General features: G+C 36.8%; 1 protein-coding gene across 2 annotated transcripts in view; it reads left to right on the top strand.

The window, feature by feature from the left end:
• Window positions 1-26,121, top strand: part of PUM3 (pumilio RNA binding family member 3) — a 28,219-nt gene extending 2,098 nt beyond the window's left edge. For both annotated transcript variants that reach the window (XM_075526884.1, XM_075526885.1), the window contains exons 3-18: window positions 701-883; window positions 2,768-2,903; window positions 3,648-3,723; window positions 4,514-4,607; window positions 4,829-4,895; window positions 5,456-5,630; window positions 7,362-7,465; window positions 7,965-8,043; window positions 9,818-9,916; window positions 11,057-11,110; window positions 12,694-12,774; window positions 16,887-17,029; window positions 17,827-18,049; window positions 19,123-19,210; window positions 21,134-21,224; window positions 25,879-26,121. In XM_075526884.1, the coding sequence (XP_075382999.1) occupies window positions 701-883; window positions 2,768-2,903; window positions 3,648-3,723; window positions 4,514-4,607; window positions 4,829-4,895; window positions 5,456-5,630; window positions 7,362-7,465; window positions 7,965-8,043; window positions 9,818-9,916; window positions 11,057-11,110; window positions 12,694-12,774; window positions 16,887-17,029; window positions 17,827-18,049; window positions 19,123-19,210; window positions 21,134-21,224; window positions 25,879-26,008 (1,823 nt within the window). In that variant the 3' untranslated portion in view covers window positions 26,009-26,121. The remainder of the gene's footprint in view (window positions 1-700; window positions 884-2,767; window positions 2,904-3,647; window positions 3,724-4,513; window positions 4,608-4,828; window positions 4,896-5,455; window positions 5,631-7,361; window positions 7,466-7,964; window positions 8,044-9,817; window positions 9,917-11,056; window positions 11,111-12,693; window positions 12,775-16,886; window positions 17,030-17,826; window positions 18,050-19,122; window positions 19,211-21,133; window positions 21,225-25,878) is intronic.
• Window positions 26,122-26,660: the final 539 nt, after the last annotated feature.

Below are 26,660 nucleotides of genomic sequence, written 5' to 3'. Positions count from 1 at the left end.
CAGGAGGGTTGGACCAGATGACCTTCAGAGGTCCCTTCCAACCTCAGTCATTCTGTGATTCTATCTTGCATTCAAAACTATACTGACTGTGTGATCAAATAACCTGGAAAAACTAAAGCTGAAATGCTTTAAATAGATTGCATTGCAAGCCCTTCAGCTCTGTTTGATTGACCTAAAATACTCTTAATTAAAAATTTGAAGTTGATAACTTTTTTATTCTAGACTTTGCTTTCACACGTTAAGAAAAAGTTTATTTGAAAGTCGAAGCTAGGGTGTGTGAAGTGCTGTGGGTTAGGATTGGGAAGATACCTTTCAATGTTTGCTCTCTTCTGCTTAAAATGGATGATGTCAAAACAGATGATGTCAAAACAGCTCTGACCGTAAACTGAAGAGATGATTTGGGGATTGATGACTTTGATGTCAGGGGTGGTGAAATTCTTAATTTAGAATAATCCTTTTTATGCCTGGGCTGTTACACTGCTGCCCAGAAAATAATGCCTGGGCAAAACTTCCCTAGGGAAAACTGGGACGCCCAGGGACTGCAATAAAAACACCAGCTTTGAGAAGCATGTAAGAATTATTGTTATATATATAGTTGTTATTACAAAGTAGTTTAATTCTTGTTACAGTAATAATTTGTTCTTTTGAAACAACATTATCTCTAGGACAACATTTTCATTTCTGTTTTGTTGGTTAATAGATTCGGGTCCATCAAAGAAAGTTCTTAACAAAGAAGATGAGGAGGGAAAGCCTAAATCCATTTCCAAAAAATTTGTGAAAGGACAGTTAAGACCTGGAAGAGTTGGTGTCAAACAATTCAAGAATGAACAGCAATCAGAAAAGCTTGCAAAGAAGAGGAAGCTCCAGGATGGTGAAGGGGGAGGTGAGCAGACTTTTAAGCCTGGATATCGATGGAAACTAGGTTTTGGGAAACACATTGTTCATCTAGGTCTTCCTCTTTGCCGCTGCCTTGTTATCACCTTCCCCAATTGGCTGAATGACTCCAAGTTTACTTTACATTTAATCTTTGCTGTGGAAAAATTTATTTCACCTGACTAAGCTTGAGGCCAAAGTCATGAGAATCAACAATTACGAATTTTCTTGGAAGTCAAAAGTAAAGATGCAGTAGCAAATTTAAATAATTGGTATGCCATCACAAAGCTATGATTATTTTAATGACAGTATTAAGTGGCTAGCTTGAAACTGGCTGTTTTCACACAAATTTGGAAAATACAGGGTTTTTCATAGACCATTTTAGAAATTTAATCCTCTGTCTGAAAGTATTGGCTATAAAATTTGAAACACAAAAATTCATGAAACAAAGTTGATTATCCTTTATGTTCTTTTTTTCAGTGGTCCAAACTATCTAGACACCTCTTTTTTTAAAAAAAAAAAAAAGAGACATATCATTGGTGTTATCACTGTTTTTTACATTTTACAGCTTATTTTTGTGTTTATACAGAGAGGCTAAATAAATGTCTGGTTTTAGCACTGTTTAAATGGATTTCTTTTTTAACTTTGTTTCTGGTACATGAGAATTTCATGTTGTTCCTTCCTCTGCTGTGAAGCAAAGCTCTACTGCGACAGTTAAACAGCACTGTAAAATGCGAAGTGGAATTGTATGTGAGGGATTCTGAAGTTCTGCAGAAAAATGTTAGTTGTTTAAAGGACAGTAGGGGGTGTTAAGTATTTTGTTGTTGCTGTTGTTGCATGTTTGCAGAATGGCTTCACATGGAATATGCACTAGATGTCTGGAAACTTAATAGCCACAGAATGTTCATATTAAGCTGCTTTAAAAAAAACAACAATCACAAACAAACCTTTAAATGTTGTTTATAAGAATAACTGAAAGCTGCTGTGTATTGCACAGTGGCACTGCTCTCAAAGCAAAGTGTTAGGTTTTGCTTGTCACTATTACTTTCGGAGAGTGATAGAAAAAATCAATAATACACTTTGTAAAAAGAGAGCATGGGTTTTGCATGCGTAAGACAGTTAAGTACACACTGCTAAGTACCAACAAGCAGTGCTTTAAGGTCTGAAAACTTAAAGCTGGGTCTTTAACATTCCGTACAGAAGTCATAGTTGGCATGACTTGCTTCTGTGAAACCATGTAATACAAGATGATGGTTTTTGTCAAGGTATGAATAAAACTAAAATCAAATACTTGAAGTTTTTCCATAACTCATTTGTGGCACTTTCTATAAAGTTGCCTCAACTGAGTTTGTTGTGTGGCAGTGTATAGCTGTTGTATAGTAAAATCCCATGCTTAAGGAATTTGACTGAATAAAAAGATTAAGCATGTAAAAAGGCTTTATTTTTTTTCCTTTCTCTGAGATTTCAGATATGTATCTTTTAGTTAGGGTTCTTCTTTTGAGAGAGGGAAAAGGTATGTATGAGTACAGGATGAACTAAAAAGGGAGAATTACCTGGGGCAGTCATAGGCTGCTGTGTGCATTTTGAGTCCATTTTCAAGCTATTAAGAGGTTTGTGATGCATCCTTTGAAATTGACTCTATCCCAGCCAAAACCAGCACACAGAGCTTTGAGGAAAAATGGTTGTTTGCCTTGTTCTTTCCAGTATTCTAGAAGTGGAAATTACTAGCATGACATACTCATTAAATATTTACATTTTCGTATTAGCTAGTTGGGTAACTGCAGGCAAAGCTCCTGAATTGTTAGCAATTCAAGTCAGAGCTGCCACAGTTTATACTGATAAAGGATTTCATTGCTCTCTTTTACTGACTGTAGAAAATGTGTTTTGTCTTCAGGGTCAGATTCTAAGAAGTTGAAGTGGAATGACTTCAAAAAGAAAAGGAAGGAGTTAAAGCAAACCAGGCAACTTAATGATAAAAGTAATTATGACATAATTGTAAAATCAAAGCAAATATGGGAAAGTGTGAGAAGGTAATAATGATATTTTTTTCTTTCATTCAGTTGGTTTTTAGTCATAAGTTGCAAGAAGACTCTCTTTCTCCTCTTGTAATTATATGAAACTATTTCCACAGTGAAAACTTCATGGGTGAATGATAACATTACATGCAATTCTGTAGATGGTTCAAGCAGAGTGTGGTGACCCATGGTGCTAGAAATGTCTGGATTGAGCTCACTTGTATTTTAGGCTAAAATTTGTGAGTAAATGCTTAAGGAGTTGTCTTATTTTTTTAAATCCTGGAGCATAGAGCATGTAGTGATTCAGCCTGATCTTGCAGTGGGATCAGTGCACGAGTCTTTTGTGGAGGTTTGTATACTCTCTCTGGGCAGGTGTAATTCTAGAATGCGGGCCCCACATCTGAAGGAGGAGTTAATTTTACTTGTTCTGTGTGTCTGTGCTTTGCAGTTTTGGCTGTAAGATGCTTACAGATCTTTGGATCTGTAAACAACTCTGGCTGCAGATTTATGTTCTTTTTAATAATATTATTACTCAGAAAAGAATCATTTTTAAAGTGTGGAAATCTGGTTTGGTTTGTAGGAACTGAAACTGCGTAATTACATCTATTTACAGGTGTAATGAATGACAATGTAAATTTGGATTAGCAGAGCTAACTTAATTTTATTTTGTACTGTCTTCTTAATTTATAAGTGAATCATACTACAAAAAAGCTGCTTCCTCAATTAAGATTGTTTTACTTTTTTTTTTTTTACTCGTAGGAAGAAATGCGATAAGGATAAGCGAGAAAAGCTAATGAATGAACTACAGAAGCTTCTACATGGAAAAATTAAAAGTGTAAGAAAAACTAATGCCATAGTGTACAAATTCACAACAGCTTCTTTCAAGAATGGTGAAATATAAATGATATAGTACTAACCTGTTCTTTGAAAAGCTACAGGGAATTTTTTTCAACTGTGAGTAAAAAAAGAAGAGAAACAGGGTTGAAAGGCTGCATTTGGCACCTGGATTCCAGGACAATAGTCCTGGGATGCTTTGTCTATCATCTGGCTGTTATAAGGCTGTCTATTTTGCCAAGCAGCTTTAGTCTAGTGAAGTTCTGTGTTAACTGAAGTTCAAAAACAGCCACTCAGAGTTTTGATTAATTACAATTGTTGCTTTGCAACTTTCTTTTAGAGAAGTTAATGTCCTAATACTATACTAAACAGTCTTTCCGCTTAATTCTTGAAATGGTTAAATTTGCAGTGAAATACATGTTGAATTTTAAAGTGATTCTTGTTATTCCATGCCGAAGTTGAAATATATCCTCACTCTCACTCTGAAATTACAAAGAATGTGGGAGAAAATGAGATACTATTTAACGGTTCTCTTTCAGTATTAAAACCTTGATGCACATCTTTAATTGTCAGCAACTGCAAGTATTGTCTGTATTTTGTTCGACAGAGTACTTATAAAGGAATAAAAAACCTTAAAACTTAATTTGTTATGAAGAGGTAACTACTTTTATAATTGGCATTGCATGCTACATGTGGCATAAAACTATATCAGAGAGCAAGTGCATTAAAATAAATTTGGTCAATAATGCCATTTGAATGGCCTAGGATAATGAAGTATCTCTGTCCTGTAGCTGGCGTTTGCACATGATTCAACTCGAGTGATCCAGTGCTTTATTCAGTATGGTAATGAGAAGCAAAGGCAAGAGACATTTGAAGAATTGAAAGGTATTTTCTTCCCATTCACATTTTACCTGTATGCTTCTGTATTGTTGTTAGGATGCATTAAAACAAGCCATATTATTTTCTCTTGAATATTTTTAACTTTCTGCTGAAATGATGCATCGTTCCTACTGACCTCTTAAAACTTATTTAAATAATGGCATCTTGTTTTGTAGAGTTAATGTAGTGAAAAATCAAACCAGCTGAATTTTTTTCCCTTCTTCTAGATAGCCTAGTAGAGTTGAGCAAGTCAAAATATTCCAGAAATATTGTGAAGAAGTTTCTTATGTATGGGTGAGTATGAAGTGAATTTGCTTAGCTGTGTTGCCTTGTTTCATTTCCAGTGTGAATGCTGCTCTTAATCTATAGTGCATCGATCATGAATAAAAAAATATGTCTCTAGAAACATCTTTATAATAGTGACAAGACAGGAGAGTGTCTGGTATTGCTAACAGCAGTTTTCCTTCTGCAAAAAGTAAAGCTAAAGCTGTACACATCGAGGAAAACATATGCCAAAACCCCCTCAAATATGTGCTCAAAGTTGATCTTTGCCTTATACAGAAAACTGGCTTTTAAAGGTTTTCTCTGCTTAATGTTTCAGGAAGGCATCCTTTATTCTGTAGAATTTATCCACTGGTTTATTTTCTTCCTTCAAAATGCCTTATGATTTCTCCAGATTCCTGGCTTTTTCGCCATATTTTCATAAATGCCATAAGGCTGATCCAGATGCATATATTTCCTGGTTTCTATGCTAAAACTTACCACTTAAATGTGCTTTCAAAAATAAAACTATTGATAGGTCAGCTTATCCCTAAAGTTTTAACTGTTGCTATCTATCTTTCCCTGTGAAACAGGACAAAACCACAAGTTGCAGAAATAATAAAAAGTTTTAAAGGCCATGTGAAAAAAATGCTCCGTCATGCCGAAGCATCTGCTATAGTGGAATATGCATATAATGACAAAGCCATTCTGGAGCAGAGGAATATGTTGACAGAAGAACTATATGGGAACACTTTCCAGGTTTACAAGGTGATGTTTCAATACTTTCTGGTCTAAGGTGTTTTAGCATCTAAGGTATTGTGTTAGTAATACCTTACCTATCTTACCTGCTACTTCTTTTGATTGAATAAATTTCCATCAGCTGTCCAAATGTAGTCTAGTTTAGCATGTTTAAATGTCATGATTACTTGCATATTTCTATTCTAGAATAAATTGTTGTGTTTTTTCAGTTTGAACTATGTAAAGTATATTAGGTTCATGTATAAGCTTGCTCTGCTCATTAAAGGTAGTCTAATATGTAGTTGCAGTTCTCTTAGTGTCATAGGGTCTAGTGTGAAGTGGTCATCCTTGCTGAGATAAGATTTAGGCTTAATTCCCCATTAATGCTGTAGATGGCTTTTGTGTCAGAACTGCCTTATGTCTCGTGAGAACTGAGTGTAGGCGGAATGTGCCTGTATCAATATACTGTATGCCATTTAGGCTTAATTTTTGGCTTTGTTTTCTTTTCCCATGGAGACTATAGGACTTGAGTCCAAACTCCCTTGAAACCTTTTAGATGTAGATCCTCATCAGGCAGTGGGAACCTTTTTAAAAAGGTTCCCATCTCCTTTCTTTTGATTTCTGTTTTTCCTTCTTTCTTGCTAACTTGGAAAGTTGGTTTCCATTAGAGGCACAAATAGTTGTATTTGCTACAAAGAACAAAACTTCTATGCAATTATTAACTACACGTTTGAACCCTGGTGTACAGCACAGCACATTTTTACCCAAGATTTCTGTTAAAATTCTATAAGAAATTAACAGCTCATTTCTGAACCATATTGCTATTTTTTCTTTACAGGGTATTATGAGTTTTAGTAAAGCATTTTGCAATACTGTAATAGAAAGGCGTGTTTGTGGGCTAAAATTTGTACTGGGAGTAAAACAGCCCATCTGAAATTAAGTGCAGTGTTAGCTTCCATCATTCTAGTATTCTTGGCATGAGTGCTTCAAGTAGTCTTCCATTGCGGTGCAAACCCAAGACTCAACAGTGGGTTTATAAAAAATGACAATGTAATCCTTAATGAGAACTGGAATTTCTTGGATTTTTGAAATGTGTGGTTTACTTTTCCCCCTCCTGCCTCCAACTCTCCACTCCCCTTTGCCCCCCCAGCAGGGATGGTTGGAAATAATTTCTTCAAATTTTCTATCTAGTCAGACTGTTCTTCTAAAAACAGATTCTTTTACAAGAGTTACCAGTGTAATTGTTTAGATGAGATACCAGGAAGTACTTCTGTATTTAATGTATATGGTATGTATTTCTCCTCTCTGCTGTTCTTGAATTGGAATTTCCTGGCCTTGGTTAACTTCTCAGTTCATGGACTTGTTGCTGTGTTGCCCCCTGACATATGCGTGCTGTCATGAAGGATTTCTGCTTAGCTCAGGAGTCCCTTAACACAATGCCAGTTTTGTGTATTTTACCGTATATCTGACAGTCTTGTGAAGAGCTGACCATAATTGGCAAAAACCAGTTCAGACCATAGGAGCTTTTGTTTGCTAATGATGAATATTCAGTTTGTAGAAACTTAAGTGTACAGCTTCTGACATACTCAAAGTAGATAAGCTTTTTCTTTTTAAAATTGTAAAAACTGTTAGTTTTGCAGAAAATTCATTTTGTTTGTGATATTGTTCATGAATTTTGATTGAAAAGGGACTAAAGATTATAATTTTCTGTGAATCGTGATACTTACTGGGAATGATTAAACCTCTGTGCATTCATTTCAGACACCAGTTGTCCCAACACTGGACAAAGTGTTAGAAGCTCAGCCTGAAAAGAGAGAGGCCATCTTGGATGAAATGAAACAGATTCTTACACCGATGGCACAAAAGTAAGGACAAAAATTGCTTTAAGGTGTGACAATCTAGCCTGAACCCGTTTGTTTCTGACACATAAACAGACAGGGATACTGATACTCTTTTAAGCTGTAACATTGCTGTGTTGTGTAGTAAGTAACTATGGTTTTGTCTGAAGTGTTATAATGAATATCCTAATTTTGAACTCCACTTCTATAAACTAAAATGGCCCCTGCCCCAGTCAAACAACTGGTAGAAATCGCACAGTGTGGTGTGCTTTCATAATGCATTATTGGATAAGCTTCTCCAGTGGTCTTTAGGAGAAAATACTTTGCTAGGTTTTAGAATTTGTAAGTTTTGGTAGAATTTTCCACATATCGTAAATGCTAAACATCTAATCCAGAATGACTGTGTTTTCTGCACACCACACTGCTTTACTTTTTCTTTTTTCAATACAAATGAAGTATTGCTAGCTTATGTTAAAACCATTACTCGTGGGTGACTTTTTGCTTATTTTCCTCTTCCCAAATACAGAGAGGCCGTGATAAAGCACTCACTGGTACATAAAGTATTTTTGGACTTTTTCACTTACGCTCTTCCAAAACAAAGATCTGTAAGTATGTTTTGTTTGGTTTTTGTCATCTTCTGCCTTTCAATGGAATGTTTTTAATCTTGTCACGAAAGTGTTGTAAGGTAACTAGACAAAAATACACATCTTGCATTTATAGAGTTTTACACATCTGGTGATTCCAGATGGATGACTGGGGAGTAGTGTTGAATGGAGATTTACAGTCACAGTGAACTTTGACACTAAAGCAATAGTGTTTGTGATATGTGAATTAAAAAAAAAAATTCTAATGGAATGACTTCGATATTTTCTGTCTCCATGCTAAATGGTCCTTCTCAGTAGCTGGAGAATAATTAAAGCCAGGGACATTGCTTCCAGTAGTTTAGTTTTCCAGTGTATAGTTTCTTAACCACTTCTAGCCATTGTCCAAAAAACTCTTGAACAAAATACAATCAGATTGGGCCCTTCTGTCAGCAGCCAAAACTTTGTCTTCTGCCTCCTCCTGAACCAAGCATAGGCTTGTATCACTATGTCTGTATTAAATTCCAGTTTTAAGCTTATCCCAGCTGTTCTTTCAAAAACTAGGCCTAAATCCATCTGTGTGATGTGACATTGTATAAGCTGGTATCCTGCTTGACTTCACCTGTCTTCAAGCTGTGTCCATTAACCTCGCCCTGGTTCTGCAGTTCAGCACCATCTCGCTCCAGGCTAGGTGGAGCCTTCTAGACTTGCTGTCTCTTACCTGCTTCTGCTGGACTGGACGCCTGAACTCTTCTTTGTTACTGTTAACAAGCCCAAAGCTAAGGGTAGTGAGGTGGACTATTCGTGGCCTATTCTGAGTCCAGATCTTACTTAATTAAAGGTTCCTGTGCGTGGTTTCATGTAATGCTTTGTCAGAGAATGCTTCTGGATTCCCAGTCTTGTGTGAATCAGGGGAGTAAGGGCATATCTCTTCCTCCTTGCTTGTCTTTTTGTGCAGACATGGTAGCGTGTGGATAGTCTCTCTGAGGTTTGGAACCCCCTGTTGTAGATCTGTTCCTGCCTGCCTGTGCATGTAGCTAGCGACACCAATCATGTTGTGACTGACCGGTCACAATGACCAAATAAATGGTAAAATGCTTGGAACCTTTGACTAGGGAGCGAGAATAAGCTAGGGATAGAAGGGGAGATAGGTGGGAGCTTCATGTCAAATAAATCTATCGGATAATAACAGAAGTAGTATCTAGTAACCTGGGAGGGGGTTTTTTTGGTTTGGTTTTTCTTTTTTGGCTGATGGTGTTATTTGTCAGGTGGCTTCAGAATGTCGTTCCTTTGATATGAAGACTAACTTTTGGCTGAATCTTGTCATTTCTGATTTATAACATCACCTCGTGCTTAAATGACCTTTTAGTTGTTCTTGCTTTCTGGCTGATACCTTGTGTGTATAAATAAATTGCATCACCTTCGAAGATTTTAATCCTAAATGAATGGTTGTTTTTGTTTCCTCTAATTTTAGTCTCAGTTCTGAGCACCCTTCCTTGAATTGTCTGTAATAGGACAACTGGCAAGCTTCAATACAGTTCTGATTTCATAGAATGAATATGATGAACATAGTTCATAGTTTTGAAGGGAGAAAGCTAATGGCACTTACAGTGTTTCGGATCCCTTTTGAGGCCGTTTTTCATAGGTCAAGGCAATAAGAGTGGTTCTATAGAGCCAGTGATGCTCTCTATAGTTGTGTGGGCAGAGAAAAAAATCCTTTCATGCCCTCACCCGCCTGCCTTGAGATTTCTCAGGCCTTTTGTTTCACCTTTTTGCTTTATCACCTTTTCGTCCCCAGGAAATGATAGAAGCTATCAGAGAGGCTGTCATCTACCTGGCACACACTCATGATGGAGCCCGAGTAACGATGCACTGCTTATGGCATGGTACTCCCAAGGTATTGTTTGGTTTCTGTCTACCCAGTCTTCTTTAATAATAGTATAGTCTGAGACTGAGTATGATTGCTCACATGGGTCCTTCTGCCAGGGCACATTTTGATGCAGTTAAGTATTTGAGAGCAAGGTAAAAAGTGGCCCCACTTTACCTACTGGCAAATATAAGCAGTAGTTTTTCGTGAATAACATGCTTTCATTAGAACTTTTCTAGTGGAAGCATCTCCTTTCATTTTTAGCAGAGTTCTTGGAGATGACACATAAAGCTTTTCCATTTTAAGATTATTGGCCATTCATTCATCCTGTAGATCTCTTAATGCAGGTGAAATTGGCAGTAGGGAAAGGACATTAAAGAAGTCATAATGTGGAATGATGTTTGGCTTTGGAATGCCAAGACTTAAAAAATGTTATAGGAACTGTGTTTTAGTTTCTTCTGCTGATACAGCATCCTGAAATACTTTAGGTGTGACATATGTCATCATCTCTTGGAAATATTGTAATGCCTCCTATCTTTTTCTGTATTAAAAAAAAAAAAAAGACGACGTATGAAAATAGTCTGCTTGTTAAAAAGTGCAGAAAAAAATGTGAAGTTGCTAGGGTCTAGGGGTAGTAATGATTCTAAAGAAGACTAAGCAGTGATTGCAAGAGCTGAACATACAAGCACTGAGAAAACGTTCTGCCAAAAGAATCTTGCTAGTAAAGGCATTTTGCAACAGGCTAGAGTCCTTGCTACTTTAAAGTTTCATGTCCTGTTGAAAAAGTTTATTTCCAAATGAAGAGTTGAAGTGCATTCTTCTTCTGTGACTAATGAACAAGATATAGGTGAACATATGTGGTGGTTTGGTGTGGTTGTTTGTTTTTTTTTTTTTTTTTTCCTAAGTTGCCCTTTTTGGCATTTCCCATTGATGGTCTAGACTTGTAAACATACCACAGAACCTCCTTGGGACTGAGTCTTTCACAGTTCAGGATTTCTTCACACTGTTTCTAGGTGTTGACTAATAGTGCAGATGTGAGACTTTGGTAAATAGCCTTTGCTTTAGTAAGCAAATTGGAAGTTATCTTTTTGAAGGTGTAAATAACAGTTTAGTTATTCAGAATCACTGGCATTATAGGCTCATTTGAGTTTCTTGTTTCCTTTTGGATAGGACAGAAAAGTCATTGTGAAAACTATGAAGACGTATATTGAAAAAATAGCAACGGTGAGTGTTCATTAACTGTTTATTTCATAGTCTCTGAAACACAAGTGATTTGATAGAGGCTAATTTGAATATGCTTTGGTACTGGCAACAACTGTGAGATCTTAATAAAAGTATGTTTAAAATAGTGGTGATGTACTAGATAATATGAAATATATTGAACTCTATGGAATATTTGGAGACATACTAAGAAGCTTCATTGTGGGAACTACATGTAGTACTATCCTTCTTTGAAGCAGCTAAGTTAATTATAAGTCCTAATTTTTTTTTCTACAATTTTTTTTTTTTGAGCCCAACTTTATATTGCATCTTCATATGGTTTGTTGGTTAATTCTTCTTGGTTGGGAGTAAAATAACATGTATACAGAAGAGGAAAAAAAATTAAGATGTGTTGGGGATGTCATTGGAAAGGCCATTTGAATATGCATATTTCTTATAAGATGCTCAATAAGTTTTTAAGTCGAGAAGCTTAAAACTGAGTTAATGAGGAAGTGACATACAATGGAAGAAGTCTGTATTTAATTTTTTCTGAGTAACATGTATGTTTGGAGACTGCAGCATCAATAGAGTAACAGTTGCAACCAGATTTCATAGTGCTGGGCAAAACTGCAACTGTGAAGAAAAGCTTTTTAAACTTGTTCCCTTCCTGGTTGCTCTATTGTTCTGTTTACTAATAGTTGACGTGCTCTCAATCAGTGGTCTCCAAACTTTTTTGAACATGCATCCCCAATACATGTATATTTATGTATAAATTATGTACATGTACTACTGTGCTAGTATACATTATAAAACATACACAGAAGTAGGAATTTAAAAAGGATGACATAAAGATAGCCAGTGGTTGTTAATATATATTTAATAATAGTACAAAAAATATTTTCTTCCTGTACCACAATGGATTGTCTTGTGCATCCCACTTTGGAGGCCACTGGTCTAAGTAATGTTTCTCTCCATAATTTTCTAGTACCAGAATAAATGGGTTGTAATATTTTATAAAATATATATTATATAGAAATATGAGACAGTGGGTAAATAACAGCTAAAACAACACTGAAGCACTGAAGGTCTGGCTTCACTTTGATGTAGAGTGTCACTGACATACAAGTGAATTGGGTTGTGCCCTTTTGAGTATGCTATTGTTATCCAACAATGCAGTAGAGTCTGGCTCATCGCAGAGACATATCCCCAAAAATATGGTAAGAGATTTAATCTCAGTTTTCAGCACATCCACCATAGAAATAAAATCTGTATGTAATGTTCCTGCAAGGCAAATCCTATGATTTCAAATTATGATTAAACAATAGGATTAGGTTAATAGCTTGGATGTGATAAAACAGTATATCAATTTATAATGGCAGATCCACTTAATCTACCTTTGTTTTAACAACATGCTTCTCTTAACAAGCCTCGCTTTTCAGAGACAGCCTAAATGTTGGGCTTCTCTCATACTATGACAGTAGACAGAATTTGCTTGTGGTTCATGTTGTGTCATGCTTGAGACAAACTCTCAGAAATGTTGATTCTAAGTCAATTTGTGTATTCATAGAACTTGACTGCATGTGGTTTCTGATGTCTCATCTTTGCAGGGTGAATTTTCTCATCTGATCTTGCTGGCAGCATTTGATTGCATCGATGACACTAAACTTGTGAAACAGTTAATTATATCTGTAAGTAATTGAATTTTTCCTAAAATAGTATACTAAATACTGTCAGTGTGTTTGTCAGTGTATAGGAGGAGGAGACTACAAATCCATCTGCTTTTTTTGAACCATTTAATTCCTTTCCACCTTTTCTGTTTCATTATATTCGTATATCGTGATTATTTTTTTCTTTTCATGAAAGACCTCAGCACTTTCATATGTTCTCTTTAGTTATTTATTTGAATTAGTTTTTAATCTAGATTCAGTGCTTGCTGAAAATTACCCATTTTGTACTTGCTCATTCTGGCTAATAGATGACTGGAATATCTTTAAAGTCAATGTCTTCGTCATGGAGTTGGAGCTCTGCTAGTATTTCAAGAGATTAAATTGGTGGAAAACTTTAGAATGAGGATATCACCTTATCCACACAAACTTAGAATATCCGTGCCTAGAATGTCCTTATTGTGCAAACTTATTGTAAAAAAGTTTGGTTAGCACATTTAGCTCTTTTCTTTTGCAGAAGTAGCATCTTGGAAAGTGATACTTCATGATAAACTATAGTAAACTTTCAGGAGCATGGCAACAGGCCTGAATATAGTATACCATGACTTCAAACAAGAAAAAGTACTTGGAGGCTTTTGGTTGGATGCTGAAACCATTAACTTGCATTAATTCTCAAAACTTAACATTTTTACCTAATATGTTAGATAATTAAATGATAGCTAACATTCTGGATGAAATCCATGTAATATTTTTATCTTGCTTCTGGAATGGATACGTATAGTTGTCTGAAACATGAGAGCACTCTAGCTGTTTTGCTTCACCTACATGGAATTGCAGAATGAACAGTAAAGATAGTATGATCTAGTCTGCATCTTCTTCCTTTTGGAATGCCCCATTTCATCACCTTCCTTCCAAAAATTATTTAATAGTGTTTCATAAAGTGTGTATACTTAAGATTATGTTTACATGCAAATTTTTTAACTTCGAAGATGTTTTAATCTGTAAATTACCATGAAGTTACATTTTCACACTGATAAGAGACTTCATAGTGCACAGTGCACAATTAGTTTTCATGCAAGCAGGATAATCAATGTTGATGTATAGGTTGTAATGTGCTTGTAGTAATACTCATGCTCTAGCTTTTAGGACTGACAGGTTGAGAGGCAGTGGCAGGGAGGTAAAGATGAGGCAAATACTCTGCATGTAGAGGAGCAATATAAGGAGAAAGTGGTTATGAAGAGGCTTGCTTTAAAAAATACAAGCAGTTCTTCCATTGAGCAACTTTGTATAGGGGGGAGTTGGGGTTTTTGTACCCTAGCATGGACATTTGGCCCAAAGTCTGTGCCTCTCTGATGGATGTGGAGAGATGAAAGCATCCCAGTGTGGAGATGGCTTTTGTTTCTCAGGTATATTAGCTGTAATCACAGCTGGGTTTTGTTTCTAGAGTTCAGACTTCGATGTAACAAGTTCTGGGCAAGTTCCAAGCAAATAAGCCCTGACAGATCAGAGCTGTCTTGGTACAAGATCATTGAGGTGTTCCTGTACTATGTTACAAGCAGTCTGCTTTCTGAAGGGTTTATTAGTTCAGATACTGTGTTTGGCTTTAGCTGAGCTTCCAAGGTGTCATTTAATTCCTGAATCATCTGTGTTTTTCCACCATCTGAGATCAAAGGTAATGGAGTGTTTACTGTTTGTCATCCTACCGCATCAATCTGGACAGAAGACTGAAGGAGAATAAGGAGTGGCCTTCACGCATACAGAATTGGCCCATCTGGGTTTATATGAGGTCAGGAACAGGGAAAGGATGTCAGGGGAAAGGAAAAAAAATACCTGATAAGATTAAAACCAGCTCTTCAGATGGTGAATGAAAGCTAGTAGCAGGGGATGAGATGGAAGCATGTTGGAAGCATCTAGAAATCAAGCATTGACTCATACTCGATAAAAGAATCCAACCCTTAAAATTATCTTAAAGAGCAGTTAGGCTTCTAAAACACCTTATACCAATTATCATTCTGTCCATACTAAAATTTAGCTTAAGGAATGTGTGGAAAATAATAAAGATTGAGGGGGGGAGAAAAAGCAGTGTTTGGGCAAGTCTTTTTTTTTTTTTTTGTAGTATTATAAAACCGATCACTTATGTGGAGTGGCAGAATGGCTGGGAATTTGTAGGTAAGGGAAGGTTTTAAGCTCTTCAAATCCTTAGAGGAAAGTCTTTCCTTCTCATCATCTGTCAGGTCCATGGAGTCTTAATCCAGGACCAAAGAATATGTATGGTGCTTTAAACCTTCACATGTGATTGGAACTGTACATTGTAAGCTTGGCATGTATTAGGATTTGGGCAGATTTTAGCAGGAAATCCCTCTGTTTCATGAGGACTCCAAGCAGACAATGCTAGGGAGACATTACCGACAAGAGACTGCATGCCTGTGTCATTTGGAGTTTCTCCTGGTACTTTCTCATGGTTCTGGCACTGAAAGTGACCAAATTCCGTAATTCATCGGAATCACAGAATCAGTGGGGAAAATACACTTTTGCAGGATTTAATCAAAAATGTCTATTATCTTTTATGCAAAATGGATGTTATAGGTTGATTTTGAAGTGTAGATGATCTTTGTGTTTATTTGTACTAAAATAAACATTTTCTTTACCTGTTCTAAGTTTTGAAATATTTCAGCACCTTTGTCATCCATTTAATTGATAAATGAACTTCACATGCATCTGAATCTGAATGTACATGCTGAGAAGACAGAATGTGGTTTTGGTTTGGGCGTTTTTTTGTCCTCAGAAAAGATTTTTTTTTTTTTTTTTTCCCATGCCTGGAGTGTGAAGGTTACAGTAATAGGTTTTTATTCATAGTTACAGTGCTGCATCAAACTGATGTTCATCTCAGTTTACCAAAACTCAATTTCACCTAGGTTTAAGCAATGTTTTTGAAATAAGAACATTGTGTTACCATTTCCTGCCAGCTTCCAGCCACCTTCCTCTGTTTCTCTTCTCCTCAAAGACAACCAACCAGGCCCCATATTAATAAAGGGTGACATTGGTTTAAATTGTTCTATTTATCTTTTTCTAGCTGTTGCTGGAAGGATTTTCACGGTCGAAAAAAGGGTTTTTAAGGGCTGTGGCCTGCAAAATATGCTGCTAGTGCCCAGAGCTCTGTACAGCCCTCCTTTGCTTTGGTAATCACAAATTTTATATGCATATTAAAAGTTGCGAGGAATGGATTATCATAATGGTCAAGAGTATCTGGATGGTATTCAGGATCCTCCAGTGGTACTTGGAACTTGCATAAAATCCATGTTGCTGTATGAAAGGGCATTTATTGAGAACCTGACAAAAATTTGAGTACAAACAGATGGACTAATATAGATGCTTCCATCTGAATATAGCAGCATGCTTCTATAAGCAAGAGAACTCCCCTGCATATTAATGCATTTCTTCCTCAGCTGTGTTAGCGCACAAGTGTGAGGTGCCCATTCTGTAGTTTACAAAGTGGTAACTCCTAGCCAACAACTAACCTCTGGGGAATGCCCAGTGTTTACTGTTAATGCTCAAATAAACTGCAAATAATACTCCCAGCAGAAGTCAGCTTTATTCTACTATTGAAACTTAATTTTTCTTGGTGAATGTTCTGTCATCAGTTTAAGATGGACTTTTCCTTCCCATGGACTGTTGTTGCTGTCTAAGTACTTATGTACACTCCCTTGAAAGTCAGCATGGTATCAGTGATTACTCTTAGGTGATGTGGTAGGTGATCCTTTGTAATTCTGGTCTGCTGAGGTTATGACTTTTACTGAGGTTGTATTCGTACAGCATATGACATACCAGAATATGTGTTGTTCTTTGTACATGCATATATTAGTGATAACAAATCCTGTCCTTTTGTAGCATTTTCTAATCAGTGTCATTGATGCATCTGATGAACACATTTTAAACTTTAGTATTTTTTTTCTCTCACTTCTCCAAACTTTCATTCTCATTAGTTTGTAATTTAATTTCACAAGCAGATATGAATCTTATTCATAGTATGTAGTTTTCCTTTCCTAAGCTTTGCATTTGAAAGGTAATCAGTAATTACTAATGGCTCAAAACTATTATTTCATTAATGTTTTGTTGCTGTCTGTTTACTTTTACAGGAAATAAATGCTTCTTTGCCCAACATAATAAAAAACAAATATGGAAAGAAGGTCTTGTTGTACTTGCTGAGTCCTAGAGACCCTGCACATTTTGTTCCAGAAATCGTCACGCTTCTGCAACAGGGAGATGGAAATGCCTATAGGTAGCTCATATAGGTTGTTTAAGGTTAAGTTGTTTTCCCTAGAGTCCAGAAGAGTTCATGCAACTTCCTGTCATGATTGATTTAATTTCAGCTTTTCTTCATAATATATCTAAGTAATGTAAATATATATAAATAATATATAAGTATTATTAGATATGTTAATCTGTAGACCTTATTTTTGCATTTTTGGTTTAGAGTTCATATATGATGATTGGTGACCAGCAATGTATTAGTGATCAGCAGTTTACCCCTTTTGTAAAGGGCAGAAGTTGTGATGTGTTCTTTGTTTAAACTCATATATCAAATTTGGTGTAGCAGAAAATTTTTAATATACATTATTGGTGTTTTGAGTTGCATAAAAGTGTATCTCAAAATCTAGCAATAAAAATGGAAATTGTTAATTTGAATTCAGTCTCTCTGGTATTGATGTTGATGCTTATCAGCTTTTGAAGAAGGAGCAATTTTAGATGGTTAGTGAGCTGTTTAAGAAATACATCTCAGTAGTTGAGATAACAGAATGAATAGAAAATAAACAGAGGTTAAGTTATCGTTAGCAAAAAACTATGAGGTTTACTGGCAGTCAGCTTTAAACACTATACACTTTTTCACTTCTTGTGTTCTTAAAATGTGTGTGCAGTGTGTTTAATTGTATGTGAAACAGAGGGAAGAATAATGCTTTATTTTGATCTTCCAGTAATTTATAGCTGTCTCAAATAGAGTATGTATTTTGAATTTCTTGTTGCTTGATGTGTGTACAGAGCAAGTCTTCTACAATAACATGCTGTCTCTTTCATCAGTAAGAAGAATACTGAACTGCGCCGCCGTGAACTCCTGGAAGCCATTTCCTCACCTTTGCTAGAATATTTGCAGGAACATACCCAAGAAGTAGTGATAGACAAAGCTACCTTCGTCTTGGTTGCTGACATCTTAAGAACAGCTCTTGGTGACATCCAGCCTGCACTAGATGCAATTGCTAATTTAGCAGCAGAAGAGCTGGTTCCAGGTGGCCGTGATGGGCAGGTAATGTAACAGAGGACAAGGTGCTGAGATCTTGCAGAGCGTTTGCTTGTTTTGTATTACTAAAATGAAGTCTGCTCACTTTTTCCGTTACATAAGACGTCAGCGTGCTGTCCTGGTAGCACTCATACATTAGGCGTGGTCTCTGTTTTCTGACATTTTCCTTTCATAGTTTATTGTTATTGAATCTGGAGTGATGAAGGCTTGAGCCAGCATTTCTTCTGAGTTTTAGAGCAAGGTACTTAATGATCTTGAATCTTCAGAACTGCTTTAAACACTTTGTGGGAGGGTAGCTGACAATGTTATACAGCCTCTATTTTAATGTTATCACTATGCAATCAAGCAGTTAGTAAATTTTTATAGTTCATTTGGCTGTTTACACTGAGAATGATAGTGTCTCTTAGCTTTCAGGTATGCATATCTCCATGCAGGGAAAGATCTTAGATAACAGCTGTTTGTCTTTACATATGACCTTCTCTTCAAAGTGTGCCCCTCCCCTATTTTGTTGAGCCAAGCTCAGTCAGATACATGTCTGTAGTCTAGAAAAGAAAAAATGCTGTGTATACTATATTTAAGATAGATGCCCTCCAGATATTCATAGTTGTGCTGAATTTGCTGTCTTTCCCCTTCTTTAAGATACACATTTTACAGATTTTTACATGAACTACTCATGTTTTCTGTGATTTTCTGTGAACCATACTGTAGTGAATTTTCAAGTCTGTGAAAATGTGGAAAGTCTGGAAGTTCTTGTAGAGGCAGCTAAGACCAAGAGATTCTGCTCAGTAAGCATGAAGTCCTTGGAGGGTTGGATGAAACGTTGGTTGATATGTTTTATATTACTGAAAGTTAGATGTTACAGGGAAGGTGATAAAAAATAAAGTGGTCAGTTTAAATTCAGATACTTGCATCAAACTTGTTGATATTTGCATAGGTGATGACTAAATAGATCAGTGTGATGTGGTGTCCAAGGGCAGAGTGGATAAATCAAGCAGGAATACTTACAGACGTGTAACTGCATTTTGAAACATCATCATTAAATAATTTGGGTTTGTTTTGGTTTGCTTTTCCCCTTAAAGCTTCACATTGCAGAGCATCCAGCAGGCCATCTAGTTTTGAAATGGTTAATAGAGCAAGATGAAAAAATGAGAGAGAGTGGAAAAGAAGGTATGTTGGAAATTCAGCTTTATTTGATCAAATTATGACTTCAGAGTAATCAGTTATCTGACCTAAAATAAGATTGCTTCATTTATTTCTTTGAATATACTAATATATGGAAAATTTAATGTATCCTCTTAAGATTATTGCTTCTATCTTTTTGCTGTTGTGAGCTGCTATACAAACAGAATGCCAAGGATACGTTTGCTTTTTCTGCAAAGCAAGTACTGGTCTGGTATTTTCCTCAGGGGTTTACTGTGTATTTGGGACGGTTCATTTCTGTGCTTAAAATGTCTTGATAGCTTTGCTAAATTACACAGCAATTTAAAGGATAATAATAGAAAAAGTGAAGTCTTTCTAAGAGGAAGACTTGTTTCATTAGAGCTTGTGAGCCAAACTGTGATCTTTACTGTGTTCGTTAGTGCTGCTGGGTTAATGCTTTATAACTTTTATTACAATAATTCATGCACAAAAATAGGACATCTTTGCTATTTTATATCCCAGAAGGCAGAGATTGGGCACAGATGTTCTCATCTTAATTTAGCTTTTAAACTTATTTTATTACATAACTGTAAAATCTTGTTGTGTGAATCACCATATCCTAATAGAGATTACTTTTTCTCATACAAAAACCTCAAAAAATGAAAGGAGGTGGGGGTGGTGTAGTATAATCTGGGGGTTTTTTTCCTTGTAGAATTATCAGGCCTTGTTAAACTTTTTTTTTTCTTTTCTTCTTACTACATTCAGGTATCCACTGTTTCCTTTAAAAATAAGACTTAGTTGGGCTTTATTTAATGTTTCTGAAAGGAGGCTCTTTTTCTGCTTCTCAAGTGGATGATTAAAAATGTGCAAAGGGGAAGTTTTGTATGAGTGTCTTTCAGAGACTAGCCTAACTGAGGTGATGATAGTTATCTGGATTTATTTCTGCTAGCATTGTGCAATTCCCATTTTAAACACAAGCTGTTACCTCTGGTTTCTTTGTTTTCCTGCAAAGAGTGCGCCATTCAGAATTGTTGCTCTGAGTTTATGGAATTGGTATTAAAAAACAACCAAATTGTTATCACATGAGGAACAAGGTGAATAAAAACTGACCTGTTCTTCAGATAGAATTCTGATCTAAAGTGACAGTGAAAAATAGCTTCAGTGTTTGTTTGGAGGTTGGAGTTTGTTGGGGTTGGGTGGGGGTTTTTAGGTTGCTTACTGATAAGTTTGCTCAGCATAGAAGTTGTAAGAGCAGTTTTCATGAAGTTCAGTTCTTCAAATTCAGTTGGAGGCTTCAGGTCAGCCTAGGTGTTCTTTCTTTTGCATATGCCATTAGTGCTATGAATCTGCAAGTCAACTTAAGTTTTCACAGCTACTGAAGAAATAGAGCCTCGTAGCATCAGTACAGCTGAAAGAAACAAGGTTCCTAGTGGTTTTCCTGCATAATAAGGGATTAGCTCTGAAGTTTTAAGTAACTTCATCTGTGCAAATTCTGTTTCTTCAGTTATAGAGTCAGATGCTTAAAAACGTAGCTTTTTTCAGCAGAGGTGTGTATGTATTAGTATATTGCATATAATTATCTCTTGTGTTTGGTGGTGTTCTTACCAAGTTCTTCCTTTGGAGTCGATGCCTTCTTTAAGACATGAATAACCTTTGACACCCTTTTAAAAAAGAAACTGCAAGTTTGCCTGCTTCGCACTAGTAGACTGTCACACAGTACTGCTATTGTCTAACTAATTTTAAGCAATACTTGGAAGTAGTCAAATATCTATAAAGGTATTCATTACATTGAATAGTCAATTATTTGGTGAGGGCAAACCTTTGTGAATAATTGGTGGATAAAAACTATTTTATTAAATCACAACTGCAGAGAACTTTTCACAGGCTTCTTTGTATGAAGATACTGTCTAATTTTTTTTCTTCTCCCTACCCCTTTTCCACATTTTACAGTTTGTTTTGGAAGAACACTGGTGGAACGTGTTGGTATTGAGAATATGAAGACCTGGGCAGAAGTAAATCGAGGTGCCATTATTCTTTGTTGGTATGTAAGGCACATGACTATTCCTGATTAGGTTCCAGTGATAATTTCTTGAACAGCTAAGAGAACATCAGTTGAAATTTCTACCAGTAAAATGCCAATTTTTGCTCAAGTGTACTGTCTTTCATGCCACTGGTAAGTCTGTGATGGGTACTGGAAAAATTTGAACCAGAGTTTCCATAGGTTGTTCCCTGAGCTCAGGCTTTTTCAGCACTGGAAGTAGCTCAATGTGGGAAAATCTTGAGATTAAAAATCAAATTTATTTTTTAAATTGTGCCTACCATGTCTTGTTTTACAAGCACAAAATGCTCAAAAGAGCACTTCACAGATAGCTACATTAAAATAATTAACTCTGAAACTCTGAACTACGTGTGACTGGTGGCAGCATCCAAGAATCCAGATTTTTTTTTTTTTTGTAACTTATTGCTTTGTGTTGATGCCTTAATTATGGAGCCTAAGTATGTCTCATACTGAAGTAGAAGAGTGTTTGGAATAGACCATACAAAAGAATATACCATGCAAAGGCTTATGATGAGCTAACTGTCTCAAAACTTCGAAGCAGTGAACCTTGCAACCTGTGAGATCAAAAAGACCCCACAGGAATCAGACTAACATTTTGTTTTATCAAATGTGAACAGCAGTGTTAATCATCGCTGTTTTCACTTTTTAACTACCTGCCAGTGTCAGGTCATAGAAACCCAAGGTTTTGTCTTTAGGATGTGTGGTCTGTGTTCTGGAACTGCTGGGTCAGCATTGCACTGCTGGCTCCTCATAAAGACTTGCACTGAGCTAAAATCAGCAAACAATTCAAACAGACAATGTGATTTTGAAAAATAAAAACCTCTTCTCCCTTTTTTTCTGCCCCACTTCTCCCTCTCCTAAAGTTACTTTAGACTCCTTGCTGTTTGCTTTCCATCTCTGCTCTTTATGACTTTAGAGTGAGGCTACTTTGATGTTCGTGCTCTTTTGGAAGGTGAATCAAAAGCTGCTTTCACCAATAGGACTTCTGTTAGTTAATCTGAGTTTAATTCTAACTTTGTTTAGTCATTATCATTCAGAGCAGTAGTGAGAAGAATTGGTAGTAGAAGACTAGTTGCAATCCAGATGCAAAAATGGTTTACGCAACATCATAATAGTCATATGGATCTGGCTGTTAAGACTGTTCAGCTGCTAAAATGGTAACACTTTTTCTTTGCCTCTCATAACAGGCCTTTAGAGTTCAATAAATGCATCTAATGCCTTAGGTTATCTGATCCTGCGCACAGATGTTCAGTAGAGATTTGTTATAAAGGCTTGTTCACTGACAGTGTATTAGTGCTTGGACTTTTTTTCCCCTGAGTCGAGGCTGAGGAGATTCATTTAACATGTGGTGGTGCTGGTTTATGTTCTAAGCTATTTTGATTGTCCCAATAAAGTTGCAAAGTAAATTAGTGGAATTTTTTCCATGTATAACACTTTAATAACCGGTCAGCTGTCAGGATGACAACAGTCTCTTAGTAGGTTTTGAAGACTTATAGAAAAAACAGGAAACTAGTAATTGCTTATTAGCAAAAAACAGCACAGGAGTGGTGTATTTTATGGAAAAGTCTGTGAGGAATGTCAGTCTTTCCCTCTCTCCTATTACTCATGGCACTACAGGGCGGGGCTTCAACAAGCGTGCTTTGTTACCAAGCAGGGGAGCTTATCTCCCAGATTGTCAGTTGAACACTTTTCATCAATACTGAAACTCACCTAACAGGAAAGAGAGATAAAAGTATGGGGGAGGAGCGTTTGTTTGTTTGCTGGAATTGTATTTAATTTTTTTAAAACTTTAATTAAATCTGAATCCTTTGTAGTCTGAACTTTTTTTGATGACTCTTTAGGCATGACGCCCTTTTGTTTAGGCAGCTGAGAACACACGAACGTAACCAGCTGCTTTTGTTCCTTTTCACGTGACACCTGCTTACCTCACTAACACGTAGTAATTAATCTCATCTTTAACTGCATGCATTGAAGTCGAGAGGTTACCTAAATCATACAGCAATGATAAATTTAATTTTGTCTGGTATAGATAATAACTGCAATATTTTTTTACATAAAATAATTGTTGAGTTTTAAAAAACCTTCTCATTTTAAAAAAAATATTCAGATACTTCTTTTGTCATAAAGGAGCTTTATGAGCTCAGAACTGGTAGCTCATAAAGACACTACCATTTCTCCCTGAAGCCGTGATTGATTTTTGTTCTGTTGCTGGCTTTCAGAAGCCATCTGTCACTTACGTGCAGATCTGAAACTCAGAATTACCCAGTCAGTCCATTTGAAGATTTTTGGCTTTCTAGTTGTTTAAGCTTATTCACCAGTTATGAGCAGTTCATTGCATGTGCTTGATTGCTTAGTTACCTGGTATCCTCTGGACCCTCTGCTTTCATTGCCCTACTTGCTTTTAATTTGATTTTTATAAAAGAAATCTGGGGCCTGGTTCTGACCTAGTACAATTGTGAAGAGTCCTAAGGTAATGAGAGGGCTCTCTGCAGACATTACAATCCAGCTTAGTGTGAATAAAGTGGTGTAAGTACTTGAATGTCATGTTTAGAATGGTCTATTTATGTTTCTACATCTGACCTCTCTTCAGTATTTTTGAATTTGTCAATGATGTGTTACATCAGGGTAGAAAATGGATAAAAACATACTTCACCAAATGACTTACTGATTTCCATGTGTCGCTTCTGTAACCTGTAAAAGTTTTTATATCCACAAAATACATAGGTGCCTGCTTACTAGATCTTAGAAGAACTTTCAGAATAATAATTAAAAAAAAAAGCAAACTGTGTTGGTCTTTTGGCTGTATTATCAGACATGTAGATGTTCTATATTAAAAATATGGTGTCTTGAAATATCTGTGGATACCAAGAGTTTGAAAGCAGCTTCACATGTATAGCTGTTGGCAGATGAAATTCACTTCTAGAAATATATAAAATGCACTCCAGAGTGGCTTGCTACTTTGTATACTCTTTGTCTCTGGTGGTGAACCATGGCAATCTCTCCATGTTAAGTACCAATGTATTCAGCACATCCTTTGTCAGTACTCTTGACTTTCTTGCTGTTATCAGGGGTACGAGACTCACAGAAAAGCTGAAAAAGTATCACCCTCACCTCTGTTGAATTCAGTTTTAAAGAAGGCTTCTTGATTAAATAGTACTGTCATAGCTAAAAGTGTAACAGAAGTTGCTGCTAGAAGCTGTTAGTCATAGTGGTAGAAATAAATCTAGGAATAAAGTAGCTGAAAATAGTGGTGTTTTCAGATGGGCTTCCCATGCTTTACTGCCTGTAGTGTTGCCATCCTGCACAGGATTTGGAGTCCTAAGGAGACAAAATTTAAATCTCACCTTAAGCTACATTAATTCTTTTTCTGTGTTACTCAGTTCAGCTTGCGATTTCTAATTCTGTTTAAAAAGTAGGCAAGAAACAAGCTGTTAGGTAGCTGCAAATTTGGGAGCCGTTTGGAAGAATCCTAGGGATTGTAAAGACTTGTAGTATCACGCAGCCTGCTTGGTACCAGTACATGGGTGTTATAGTTTGTTTCCAGTCTTAGTTTATTTGTATGCCAGTGCAACTTTTAATTCTGTTCTGGATTGCACACATTGGCTGTAAAAGACATTAAGCTTTTTAGGCAGTGTTCACCCGTCATTTTGAAGTAGCAAACGAGGTGTGCCATTACCTCTTGCATTATAATCCAAGAACATTTCACTATTACCCGAAGGAAGGGGAGAAGGACGGTCACTGCCTAGGTTGATCTGGATAGTGCAGAACCTTTTTCTTTTCTAATAGTATTTTATAGCTTACGATGCATTTCCTTGTTTCTGGGGAATAAAAGTTATCTGGGAAGGCTGGTTTGTTTTCCAAAATTAATATCTAAAAAAACCCAGAACTGATAAAGCTCTGTAGTCCTGCGCTAAACAAAGCATGGAAGAACAACAGTGAAAGTACTTGGTGTGTGTTAGATATATATCACTGCATGCAGTTTTAGGACCCCTATTACAAGAAGGGTATCAACAGCTGGAGCGAGTTTAATGGAGGGTGACCAGCATAGTTGTGGGCTGGATCACTTGGCCTGGGAGGAGAGGCTGTGGGACCAGGGCTGGTTCAGGTGGGAGAAGGGACGGCTTTGGGGGCACTCAACAGTATCCCCAGCACCAGAGGCGATGGAGGAGAGCTGGGCTCTTCACAGCAGCGTGTAGGTGGCTGGAGGGCGAGAGGCAGCGGCACAAGCTGAAACACGAGAGGCTCAGGCTGGAGATAAGGAGAAGCCTTTTCGCCACGAGGACAGCCCAGCGGTGGAGACAGGGCCCAGGGCAGTTGGGCTGCCTCCTGCATTGGGGGGTTTCAAGCCTGGACTGGGTGAAGCCCTGAGCAGACTGGTCTGACCCAATGTTTGAACCTCCTTTGAGTAGGGATCTGCAGTTCCTGCCAGTCTGATTTATCCTGTGTTGGTTGTGTTCTCATTTGGTGTTCCATGCTTTCTGGAAAGTTTTACATCTTTTTCTAATAGGAGGTGATAGAATCTGTCCTGAACTATATTCTTCTTCAATAGTTATTGTTTCCTTACATGGACAACTTCTTTTCCGATGGCCTACATGCTGACCTTTGACATCCTTGGTTTTTTTCCTGTTTCTTGTAGCCTTCTCCGGAGTGTTGATCAAAAAGTGGCAAATACAGTCAAAAAAGGATTGAAAAAGCTTGTCCCGAAGTTGAAGCTGAATAAAAATGTAAAAGGAATAGAAGCATTACTAGAGAAATTGACTTCCTAGTGTAAAGGAAGCTAGAAAGACAGTTTATATCAATGCAGCCAACTGAGAGCTGGTAAGATTTTGCACCATGGTTGTTTGAAGAAGCAGTGTATGCATTTGTAAATTAAATAATTTCTAAAACAACTTGTCTGTTGTACTCATTCTGTTGTGTGCCATAAATGGTTGTTCTCAGAGATTGAAATCTCAAGAAGATTTAAGGGCTAGTGGAAACTTCTGAACATGTAATCAAGAAGCTAAATCCTTCCTGGTAACTTGCACAAAAATGTTTTGAGTCTTGCTAAATTTGTGTGTCTGTTGTCATAGTTACCATAGAAACAGAAGCATCTGTTCTGGAGATATTCTCGTGTACTGGGCAAGTAACTGTTCTTAATCCCCTTCCTTCCTGGTTTCCTCAAAAAACAAAGCAGAAAAACAACTAAAGTCCCAGTCTTACCCTGTGAAGGAGTGATGGAGGCTCTCATCCTTCAGGAACTAACAAGAATAGAATGAAAATAGTGTCTCTGACTTTTTTCAAAGAAGGTCCTGAGGAGATGCTGACTATTTCAATGGACCACAGTTTGGTTTTGTATTTCTTAAGTCTTCTGAAAAGTACAGACTTTTAAGGCCTAATAAACCAGAGGGATTTGGGGGTTTTTTGGTGTCTTCCTTGTAA

Source organism: Mycteria americana, chromosome Z (genome assembly GCF_035582795.1).
Source record: "Mycteria americana isolate JAX WOST 10 ecotype Jacksonville Zoo and Gardens chromosome Z, USCA_MyAme_1.0, whole genome shotgun sequence".
Classification (NCBI taxonomy): domain Eukaryota; kingdom Metazoa; phylum Chordata; class Aves; order Ciconiiformes; family Ciconiidae; genus Mycteria; species Mycteria americana.
The sequence above is the reverse complement of the archived record's forward strand: the minus strand, read 5'-3'. Positions and strand labels throughout refer to the sequence as shown.